General features: G+C 40.8%; 1 protein-coding gene across 1 annotated transcript; it reads right to left on the bottom strand.

Moving 5' to 3' along the window:
• Window positions 1-183: 183 nt before the first annotated feature.
• Window positions 184-10895, bottom strand: LOC118230876 (elongation of very long chain fatty acids protein 4-like). The gene is made up of 7 exons (XM_035424300.1): window positions 10641-10895; window positions 8394-8483; window positions 5526-5713; window positions 4809-4889; window positions 4437-4608; window positions 3850-3977; window positions 184-2701 (listed from the first exon to the last, which is right to left on the bottom strand). Exons 2-7 carry the CDS (start codon window positions 8458-8460, stop codon window positions 2393-2395), a joined length of 945 nt encoding a protein of 314 aa, XP_035280191.1. The 5' UTR covers window positions 8461-8483; window positions 10641-10895; the 3' UTR covers window positions 184-2392.
• Window positions 10896-12237: the final 1342 nt, after the last annotated feature.

Below are 12237 nucleotides of genomic sequence, written 5' to 3'. Positions count from 1 at the left end.
CTACAGGTTCTCAGTGTTCACCTGCCTTGTTGTAGGCATTGATGCTGATGTCATTCTATACCACTCCACTGTTTGTAGTAGCTTTAACCAATTCCGAGTTATGCTCTGTTGCAGCTGTTCCACAAAGCATTCAATCCCTGTCACACATTTAGTGAGCAATGTGAACACAGGTAAAATGACAAGTCTGTTGGCATTCTGTTTATTTTTTTTTTTAATCATTTGTTTTACTGTATATCATAGTCAACTGAACAAATGCTTTGGTGAAACCCCTCTTTCCTTAAGACAGCTACAGTTCTGAGACTGTTGATGAAAATATTTTTGCACATTTCCAAAGTATGTGGAGTAAACCGTACAGCTTCTACAACATTGAAGAACCTAGGAAACAGAAAACGCAAAATTCTAAAAGTTGACATTCAGAAAAACATATTTATCCACATATTAAAGGAAAAACAACAACTGCAAACATTTAAAGACAGTTTTGAATATTGACCATAGCAAGAAATGTTTTGTTCAAAGCTCATTGGTAATGGTGGAGTATGTGTTTGTCTCCCTATATGTCTTTGAATAGGCATGATATGAGTTTTGTTTTCATCACATCCATTTTAAAACATCCTGATAATGGACTGAGAACAGCTAAGTTCACACAGTAACGTCTCCTCTCTACAACTCCACTCCTGCATCAATGCAGAGACGGAAAGAACACCCAGCCTACACTCAGCCTAGCAATAATCAGTCTCTGTTGAAACCTTGACCCAAATTGCTATGTAGTGTGAACATTATGGAAACAACACTTCTAATGCATAGCAGTTTAAGCCATAAGTAGGTTAGTGCACCACAAACATGGAGTTTCCACCATGTCCCCAACCCGTTTCCAGTAAAACCAAGACTGGCTCAAACAGCTGTGGAACAAGAGCACCTGCTGCAAGTCTTTCATCCACACCTTTCTCTCATACACATCCCAACTGTTTCTAGGTTTGGAGCTGGCACCCACTGGTTGACAGATAAAAGCACATTTGACTGGCAGGCAAAAAATGACTAGAAGTAAAACAAATTTTATGAATGTCATTCTCCCTTTCCAGAAACACAAGTGACAGATGCGCATTACATAAGTAATATTACTGCTACTGTACCATGTTTGATGGATATATTTTTCATCATGCTCTGCTTATGAAGCAGTGATATGTTAAGGACATGATCATTTCTGTTGCAAGGGGGATGCAATCCATGCAGGAGTTGTGTATTTGTGCAGTGTTTTAGATATTACCTATGACTGAATCCAAAAAATTATAAACGGAAAAAACTGTCCTTTATTGTATTCTCTGGCCTTGTTCATCAACACTGAGGGGAAAATATAGATGGAAAAAGCACTAAATAATAAATAATGACATAAATAATGTTAATAATTTAAACACAATAATCTTCTTAAAATGAGACCATAAAGTTAAAATATAGATTAAAATCCACCACACCCCCTCTCCTACCATGGTGGGGGGAGTTTTTCATTGACCATGGAGAGGGGATATTAGAACTAAATTTCTACTTTACTGGTTCAGGTTCACAGACAGAACCATTATCTTCAGGACAGGCGTGACACTGGCTGATCTAACAGGTATGACCACTGGAGCCTCTGTCACCTTGTTCCAGATTTGGTCCCACCCCCTGTCCCGAACATCAGTCACGTCTGCGATGAAACCGTGCAACCTGCTACCTGCTGACGTGCTCTAGAGGGGTGTAAACATGTGACTCACTCCCCAACCCCATTTTGGTGAAATTTGCTGTGTGTCCATTAGCCATGTAAATGTTACAGAATAATGACCTGAAGATTGATATCGGGGGAGAAAAATAATTAAAAATTATTTTCTTATACAAAGTTTAAAAGGACTGAATCACAAAACACAAGACAATGAAACAATTTCAACATTCCAAAAAAAAGTGTGAACAAAGGGAAAAGAAAATCACTTTTGGGGATATGATTCTGCTGGGCAACATGGTTTCGAAGACATCTGGAATGAAGAAGCGAGTGTGCATGGGATTAGGCCCTAGAAACTGCTCCTTTAAATTACTCCTGTCTCTGTTCTGAGGTGCTGTCCTAACACAATGCACACACCCCCAACCCCCATAGAGGGAGAGGGAGAGCAAGAGAGAGAAAAACATGGAATTGATATTCATAAGCTGTGATGAAGTTTAACCCCCCTCCCCAGTTCCACAGAGCTCATCCTTCACAGACAGGTCACATTCAACACAGAACCTGCAGGGGGTTTGGTATCAGAGCACAACCCTCCTGCCTCATCATGTCCCACCAGGTCTGTGATCCTCAGGTGTCCTGAGCAAGGCTTTCCCCCTTGCCCCCTCACCTCCCTTTGCCCCAGTCTCCATCCCCCGGCCCAGCCCCTTATTCACGCTTGGCGCGCCCCCTCCTCTTCCTCCTCCCATTCTCCACCACTGCCTGTTTCTCCTCCAGCCTGCTGAGCCCGTTCATTGTCGGAGTGACGCCGTTGGTGATGCCGTTGGTTGTGCCCTTGCCGCCCTTGGGGGGAGGCTCCCTGCGGGGCTGGTGACGATATGTCTGGTAGTAGAAGTTTCCAAACAGAATGATGAAGGTTATGGCGTAGCCAATCAGTGCCCAGTGCATCCAGTGGGGGAAGGGGCAGTCGATGTAGAGAGAGAGGGCTGTGTGGCCAATTGTCACATGGAACTGGATCTGAAAGAAAGGAGGACACAGAATGTGTTTCTCAATGTCAAGAACGTCAAGTTTGGACTTCGAGTTCTTGTGAAGTTTCCTTGGGAGACTGCACTAATGCAAGGGCTGAGAACACTGTCATGCAATTGTATTTCAGATGCAATGTGTGCTTGTGATGCGCAGTTATGCTTCAACTACAAAACAGACAGAAGCAGCCTTTCCTGACAGTTTCCATATGCAGGTGTATCTAATTTTTTTGCAAGGCCATTTTACTAGCCAAAGTTAAGTAGTAAACTCTTTTCAGTTATCAATGCGCAGTTATTGGAGGATAGAGCATTTAAGGCATTAGAGTAATTTTAATGTTTAATGTTAAAGTCCCCAAAGCCCGATGGTGTTACTCTGGCCTATCTAGTGTTAAGGGAAACTCTCACGTCTGATGTCTGAGCTGACGTCTTAGCGAACTGAGTTAAGGAGGTGGGGAAAAAGGACAGAATCAAAATAATATTAGCAAAATTCTGGAAGAGAAAACATTCGGAGAGAACGCATTATTCGAGTGTTAGTCAGCAGTTAGTTAAAAGCTAACATTAACGTTAGTTAAAAGCAGAAATCACAATAACATTAGTTAAAAGAGGCTTTTTGCAAGAGAGCACAGAAAACTCCAGATCTGGTATTTTGTCCTTGTTTTTTGTACAGCCCACCACACGTTTTGGCATTTTTATAGTCTTGATATTCCACCGATTATCACAATAGGTTCCCCTAGGTTTTGAGCATGGCCTTCATTGTGTGATGTGTTATGCATTGTATATATCTTCCTTTTTTACAAAAAACGATTACTTTTTATGGCATCCTAAATCTACTGAAAATCTACAGAATGTCCGGTATTGAAATTATTTGTACAGGTCCAGTTAGTGGTTCCAACTGAACCTGTACACTGTAATGTCTGGTCAGAGTAATTGATAGAAGAAATATGAATGAATTGGCATATCAATGATTCCCCGGTCCAACAGAACGGCCCCCCCCCCCCCCCCCCCCCCCCCCCTCCCCCACAACCCACCCAACCGACACCCACACCCCCCCTCCCCCGACGATCCAACGTTGGTTCCGAGGATAGTTCTGGTAAGACAAATAAATTAATGTTCTGTAGATATAGAGGTTGATGGAACACCTACCATCTGGATGATGGTGAGGTACTTCTTCCACCACAGGTATTTCTGGATGCTGGGTCCGAAGGCGGCCAAGCCGTAGTACAGGTACATGACAACATGGATGGCAGCATTCATGTGCGCACCAAAAAAAGCTAGGGAGGGGAAGGGGATGGGATGAAACCAGGTCACATGACTAATCCAGATCACATGACTGCTTCAATATAGGAGTTATAGCTCTCAATCAGTCCTCAGTTTTCAATTTTTTTTGTACATACTGGTTCATTTTCATGCCACATCAAATGCAGAATTTTGATACAAAAGCTGTTTTTGTACATAAATTAAGAACCCAAATTAAACTGCGGTCTTTACACGCGCATGAACGGACATATAAGTCCACATCAACATCAAACTAATCCTTAATACACTCACCCCTCATCTCTTCCAGATTGGACGAGTGCTCACACTTACATGACAGGCCCTACAACAATGGTCCCACTCTGTCCACATTCTGAAGGTACCCACACTACCTCTCCACGTCCCACCCACATTAGGGTGGTATTCCCACTGACACTGACCTCTCCCTGCCCCGCCCACATTGGAGTAGTACTCACACTGTCCTCCTGCCACCCACTTGATGCCGATCCACCAGAGGGTGAACATGGTGCAGTGGTGGTAGACATGCAAGAAGCTGACCTGGTTAAACTTCTTACGCAGGATGAAGAACACTGTGTCTAGGTACTCCACACCCTTAGACACATAGTACCACCACAATGCTGCTGCCACCTGTTGGATGACAGGAGAGCCTATGTGTACTTAATAAAACACTAATTACTGCATTTTACATCAGTAAAAATTAATTGTTTATATTTAATTTATTAATGCTAGTCAACATTAGGAGAATGTAAGAGAGAATTTCTGGTTTATTTTCAGCCATTTTGTCCACAAAGTTCAGTACAGAATAATGTCTTCACGTTAATTCTTACCCTGACTTCATTCTCATCATCTGTGTAGTTGACAGGCTGGCAGAGATAGCTGTAGTTTGCAGCCCGTGCTGCTAGAAAGAGCTGGGAAGAGAGGAGATATCACACAGAACTCTAGGTTCATCAATAGAAACAGGATACGGACACATTGGTCTGTTCTAGCAACAATAAATGTATTTCCCACCAAGGTTGCACTTATTCCATGCACTTAAATGTGCACTATTCCCTCTTTCAATCTAAGGTAAGGAAATAGAAAAACACCAAGCCAGACCGGTGAATGCTTTTTTTTACATCATACTTTTTCCCTGCCCCACTTAATTCGGCCCAATCAAAAGCCTTTCTCATGACTGTAACCTCCTCCAGCAATCTGATGTGGTGCACCACGTACACCAGCACGTGCACCCAGAGGGGCATGCACTGACTCTGACTTTTCACTCAGCAATACACCAGCTTAGCTGTACAGGTACTGTGCAGTTATGGCTGAGTAGGAACACCACAGACACCCTGTCAAACTGAGGAATTACAATTGCAAGATGATAATGGCATTTCCCTGCAAACTGAAACACTGCCTTCTTGGTGATTGCAAAAGACAACAATGAATCAGCCCATTTGACTCCTAGCCACTGATTCGATAATATGCCTGACATATATTCAGCTATGTCTGTTCTTCTCCAATGATCAGTTTTCATGTTAAAATTTCATGACAGGAATAGTGGCCACCTCTTTGAAGATGAAGAAGTTGAGGATGACCATGCTGAAGTTGTAGACAATGAGGGTCTTCCTCAGTTGGAAGGGCTCTCTGTGCCGCATGTACTTGGGCCCCAGCCAGAGGAAGATCAGGTACATGGAGCTGATGGCCAGCGTGGGAAGAGGTGAGGACATCAGCGGCCATTTCTCTACGCGCTTGTCTGGATAGACACAGACATGTGAACACAGTCATGATTATTATTATTATTATTATTTAAACCATAATTTAACCCGGAAAGTCAGCTGGAATTTTATTCTCTTGTTATTGTAACATGCCAATATATTGCTGTTGAATTTTGCATAACAAACAGCAATAATAGCTAGGGGAAGGAGCAAGGATTGAAAAAGAAAAAAAATGAAAGGCCAAAATTTAAGACGGTCAAATTATTTATGAATAAGGCTAACAACAATGACTATTAAAGGTGTCAAACCTCTCAGTACAACTTAACTTTGACCTCTCCAATACAAAAGGATCTTGGATTATAAAATGAACACAGATTCTGTCTTTTACACACAATAGTTTGGGAGCAGTAATTAGGCTGGGTAAACTGATTCTAGGATAGTGCTTGCGGACAGGCAGTCCCCTGGTGTATACTTTAAATGGAATATTTTCCATTAGTCACAGCCGTGCTTTCAAAGCCAAGAGTCAGTGTGGCTAGGGCATTATTCAAGTGAGCCAGTACCTATTGCAGCTGTACATGCCCAAACCATAACACCCCCACCACCAGGTTTCACAGATGAGGGGGGGAGCATTGGATCTTTGGCAGTTACTTTTGGCCGCCACATTTTCCTCTTGCCATCACTCTACACTGCAAGATTCAAACCACTAGTTAGCCACAAAAACAGGATGGCCAGGTTACAGTTTGCTAAGAAGCACATATAAGAGCCTGCAGAGTTCGGGGAAAAAGGCCTGCGGACAGATGAGACAAGATGAGTCACTTGTATCAAAGTGATGGCAAGAGCAAAATGTGGAGGCCAAAAGGAACTGCCCAAGATCCAAAGCACCCCTGCTCATCTGTGAAACCTGGTGGAGGGTGTAATAGTTTGGCATGTATATGGCTGCCACAGATACTGGCTCACTTGTCTTCGTTGATGATGAAAATGCTGATAGCTGCAGCAATATATCTATATTTGAGCTCTGGTAATCTTGAAAATCAGGATCATTTCTTTGATTTAGCTTCCAAAACCTACTCAAAAAAGTAATCAAAAGCTAGGCCTGTGTGTATCCACAGGAATATCCATTATGTTGGGACACCATTTTCATCACTATATACTGTAAATTAAAATGCAAAAGCATTGATGTTAATCAAATTTTCATAAAATGCAAGATTCTCTTTCACTTATGTTCTTCTGTATTTGCTTAGCAGACTAGTTGAACATGCAAAACATTCCACAAGGCATTAATGCAGCTGTATTGTTTATGGGGCTAATGAGTCATATCAACTTTCTCAGGAGTGCAATGGAATAGTCCCACCAGGTACTAAGGCCAACTGTAAGAGAATGGCAATTTTTTAATGGCTGTGATCCATTCAAAAATTGGTACCATACCATGTACACCAGCTATTGAATCGCAAGTTGATTCCAGGAGACAACAAGAATAAGATAGAAAGCAGGAAGTACTGAATTCACAAAATGCATTATCTGACTCAGAAAGCTCCGGCATATTTGTTCTTTCCTTTTGAAACATTTTTGGAGGCACAGATACAGTATTGAGAAAAATCATTTGCCCTATTCTTGACTTCCTCAATTATTGCATACATGTTTCAAATCTTTGAACAAAATGTAATATTAGACAAAAAGAACCTGAGTAAACACAAAACTTTTTTCTAAATTATTATTATGCTGCTCTCCCATAAATCCAATTTTTTCCCAGTCTCTTTCTTCTTGTGGAATCATGAACATTGACCATAGCTGAGGCCAGAGGCCTGCAGTTCTTTTGTGACTTCCTGGAATAATTGTCACTGCACCCAAGGAGAAATTTTGATTGGCTAATCCTGGGAAGATTCAACATTATTCCAAGTGTTCTTCATTCAAAGATATTGACACTCATTGTGATTCAGTGAAGTCACAGAGCCTTATAATTGGCTTTGTAATCCATTCCAGACTGATATATTTTTTTCCTCAGTTCTTTTGTTCATGGCATAGTGTGCTTGTGGAGCCTTTGTGAGGACTACTTCACACTGATGGTAAGGTTCAATATGAATGAGGTTTACAGTCAACGGGGCTGGCTGCAATCAAGCCTGGCCGTGTTCAACCAGCTGAATCTAATTATCAATAAAATTTAGTTAACTGGTTGATTGGGAAATTAATTGGGCAATTACAATGGTGATATGGGTGTTTGATAACTTTTTCATTGAATAAAAGAAATAACAATTTATAAAATGTGTGTTCTGTTTACTCTTTTCCTTTGTCTAATATTATGTAATACACTCTCTAAAAATTTGAAATCATTAAGTGTGACAGATATGCAAAAATAAAGGAAATCAAAAAAGGGCAAATACTTTTTCACAGCACTGCAGACATAGACATTTTTACAACTGCTTTGACATTAAAGTATGAAAAAGCTTTTTTTTGCAGTGACTTTAAAGGGCAACACAATGCTCTGGTGGCCAGAGAAAAAAAACAGCTGTGTTCTCTCACCGAGAGAATAATCTGCATGACTACTACATTACCTGCAGGGAAAAGAAAGCACACTTTGACGCAAGTCCACACTAATGCAACTCAATACTGGAGTTTGATCTTATCAGCCAACTATTCACTTAATGAATTTTCCTAGATCAACTGCAGGCAGCACCAGATACAGATAGCCCTGAGAAAAGGATAAAAGATAATAACAATCACCTGCTATGGTAAGGCTCCATTTGTAGAACTCTATAGTATCATTTATCAAATGAGTTACAATCTCCATCCTTGCAGCTGAGTCTTGGTTATCTGTAAAACAGAGGTAGAAACACATGAATCATCATAAAATTGCATCATAGTTATACAGACAGCTACTTCACATTCCAACTATCGAACCCCTACACAATTCCACCACGTTATCCAGACAGCAGCACAGATGAAACCAGGAGTTTGTTCCCTGCCATCATCCAAGTACACTAACACTCGAAAAGGGAATTCAATGCTAGGCTCTTTTGTGCTGTCAGGTCATGCAATTCTCCTACTGCCCAGCTTTCCTTATGTCATAGATGAATACACATTACAGTAAGCATGCCCCTCACAATCCAAAGCAACTTTTTCTTCTTCTTCTAAGCCTACAGTGTCACGTCTAAACCTACAGACTGTCACTCTCTCACTGTCAAATATTACTGATGCTTCACATTTACTGACACCTACTAATAGTAGCCTAATTCTAATAGCAACTGCATTTTGGACTATTTTTACTACTAGTACTGCACTAATATGTCACTATTCAAATCAGAGTCCTTACTGACACTATTATCAATTACTGATCCACACTAATGATGTTCTACTCTTCAGCGTCCCTTTGTGATGCAGGACAGGCCAGGAATCTGTCACTGCAATGTATGTTTTCATAATGAGAAATCTTTCTTTTGAGACATGTTGGAGTTGTCCTTGATCAATTCCAAAAACTCCAGAGGCCTGCAACTGCATACTATACAGTAGCCACACAACAGATTTTCTGGTTAAATGCTGATTGTTTAGTTTAGTTTTTTCTCTGGAAACAATTTCCTCTGTAATACTACAATTCCACATGTCTGCTGCACACAGGAAATTGAATCCCTTCACTAAAAGCCTTAACTGTAATGTGAAATAGGTAAAATCAAGTGTGGAGAAGTCTGACTTCTATTTTAGGTGAATCAGAATAGACTATAAATGGGACTATAAGTGAATATAAAAATATATACCCAGAAGTCCCAGAAGCATAAATCTCAACAAAAACCCTCATTAATAACTACAGATGAGAGAGAACTTTCCTCTCTGTCTTGCTCCATCTTTGGGCTTGTTTTTACTGAAAAGAATCTGTCCTTAACTTTTAATAAAGGATTTTGGCGTCATTAGCTCTACATGACCATATCAGCCAACAATGGTAACCTCTCCTTTACAAAATAATCCCAAATAATATTTTTTGGAAATGTAAAAAAGAAAATTGTGAACTGTAGGCTATATTTTATATTGATACCATAACACATGATTCATTTTTTTAAATGTATAATTGTCCTGGACACTATACTATGTAAACACCTCAAACAAGATCGCAGACTGTGGAATGGAAAACGTGAGGTGAAAAGGCTAACCCCGGCGAAATCGGTCGGGTGTATTCCGCTGCACACAAAGGCCCAGGGAGCGTGTGTCAGCAGGTTTCTCGCAGAGCTGACAGAAGGCTTAATACCAAAAGATCTACGATCTTAAACGCAAGTACAAATGTTACAGGACATAGCCAGCATTTGGGGAGCACTATCTTACAATATCATGGCAAACGTTATCTGATTAGTACTTAGTCAGCAACTATGTATACACATCGGAAGTGCATAAGAGGCTTCGTGCTGTTTTATTATCGGTTAAAAAACCATCCCGCCCCCTCCCCAAACACTCGATAAGCAACTGCCAGCCAGTTGCAGCAGCATCTGTTTCAACAGGGCTCGGTCTGTTGACGCTGTAGTGGTAGGACAGACAACGAGCCATGCGACAAATACATGAAACTACACACAAAGAAGACATATATGTAGTCATTTTAACAGGCCACGCAGGTGCAGTAGTAGCAGTACCTTAAATCACAAGAATAAAGGAGCGCATCAAGGAATAGCACATCGCACGATTGTAGTGCGCCCTGGGCAAGGCGATGTAGCGTGCATCTGTAGCCTACAGACCCCAATAGAAACCTAAGACAGGCTAGCCGTCCATCGTTTTCCATTCGACATTAATCTGCGCAGTTGACGGCAACATACACCATGCACGCACATGTTAAATTAAGTAACTATCCCGTTTTATTATTCTAAATAATTTCACGGAACAATCACAGAACCGCACGCGAGTTGCTATGTTTTTTTCCTCTTATTTAATAGCTAAGAAATATATCTTCTTGTTTCTGACTGCCAAGAAAGTAATGATTAAAAATGCCCTTACCTTGGTTAGATTAAATTCTTCTTCTAATGACATTCGATGCAAGGTCATGAAAATCTCATTTAAACGCTCCACTGTGCTCAATAAAACGAATAAATATCGGGCTTGTGTGTTTATAATCCAACATAAGCCAACCGTTTGACAAAATAACAAAGGCAAAAATGTACTGTCAAGAGATCATATATTGAGCTCTCTCGTATGCTCAGTGCGGCGGCTCCTGTGCCAGCCCAGAAGATACCGGAGCAGTAAATGTTGCAGTGCGCATGCGGGTAATGATAACCGACGCCAGGGACAGCTGCCCTGGACAGGCCTGTCGGCCAAGTCTGGCCGTGTGTGTGATCTCCGCAGTGCTGTTACCACGGCTGTGCATGTCTCCTGCGATCGTTCATTTGTGTTAGCCATGTACGTGAAGTTTAACTTACTACGCGTGCAATTTGTTCATTATGCGATAGGCTACTGCAGATGTATTGGAGGATACGAATTACCGCCCATTTAGAACCGCAGTAAATGCAGAAAGGTGAAAGGGCAAGTGTCGTTAGGCTAAACGTCCCCACTCCCTCAATAATCCCTCAACCCATGGAACACCACACATGGTATAGCCTGTAATCACGCATTTTAATAAAGATATCATAATTGTACTTCTGCAGTCTAAAATAAAAATTTAAAGACCAGAACATTTACAAAAAATCAACAGAATCTAATACAAATTTGGAGATCTTCGGGAGGGCTGCCAAAATCAAAGTAGGACAGAATGTGCCAAATCCTTAAAAGCCAATGTATGATAATCCAATGCTCATATTCAAAACAGCTATTTGAAAGTGTGAACAATTTCAACTTGAATTCACAGTTCAGCACTTCAACAGGAGTGGTTTTGGTGTTCACAAAAATAACAGGAGGTCATTTGCCAGAAATGTTATATTTTTATGTCAGAACTTACCGCTAACTTTCCATAAAGTTTATTGTCCAATTTTTTTCTTCTTTTTCATTTTGTTTGCGACTTATATATGGATGAGGCAATAAAAAGCCCTCTTGGACAAAAGGCTTTCTCTTTAGGGTGCCAGACTATCATTTGTAAATTATTTAATACTTCCAGGTGTAATTCATAATCATTTTGGTTAGTGACACTATAACTTGAGTGAAATTCAAACTATTAAACTTTTTGCAGAAGAAAAAATGCACCCTTGGCTGTTGAAAGTCTGGTCCTATAGTTCTTTAGTGCAAGTTGCACTCCTCTGCACATTACTTAAAGTTCCAGTTGCAGATGAGAACATCTATACAACAAACATGGCTGCATAGCTACTGACTACAACTGTATTCCGAGTGAGACAAACACAGATTTAAATCCTCATCACTATTAGGTGTTATGCCATGTATCAAGTCCATTTAATCATTAATAGTTGTTGTAGTGTCATGGTTAACTGACATGTTTCTGTTTTGACTGAAACATGGCTGATCTGATCTGAAATCAGCACTCCTACTTTGAGAAGCTGAGCGAATAAGGGCCCTGTTCTTACAATGAATCGCAGGAAGTGCACGCACTTCCATAAACTCAGACAGGAGCCGAACTGAAAAATGGACTGTAAAATGCAAGCTGTATACG

This window comes from Anguilla anguilla, chromosome 1 (assembly GCF_013347855.1).
Source record: "Anguilla anguilla isolate fAngAng1 chromosome 1, fAngAng1.pri, whole genome shotgun sequence".
Lineage (NCBI taxonomy): Eukaryota > Metazoa > Chordata > Actinopteri > Anguilliformes > Anguillidae > Anguilla > Anguilla anguilla.
This window is presented reverse-complemented; position numbering and strand designations above follow the sequence as displayed.

Bases quoted from the DNA above. Each gene is read 5' to 3' on its own strand.
- LOC118230876 (XM_035424300.1), bottom strand. From the start codon at position 8,460: ATGGAGATTGTAACTCATTTGATAAATGATACTATAGAGTTCTACAAA. The intron at 3,978-4,436 runs GTGAGTACTACT...TCCCCTCCCTAG, and splicing joins GTGGGTGGCAGGAGGACAGT to CTTTTTTTGGTGCGCACATG. The intron at 2,702-3,849 runs GTAGGTGTTCCA...CCTTTCTTTCAG, and splicing joins ACCTCACCATCATCCAGATG to ATCCAGTTCCATGTGACAAT.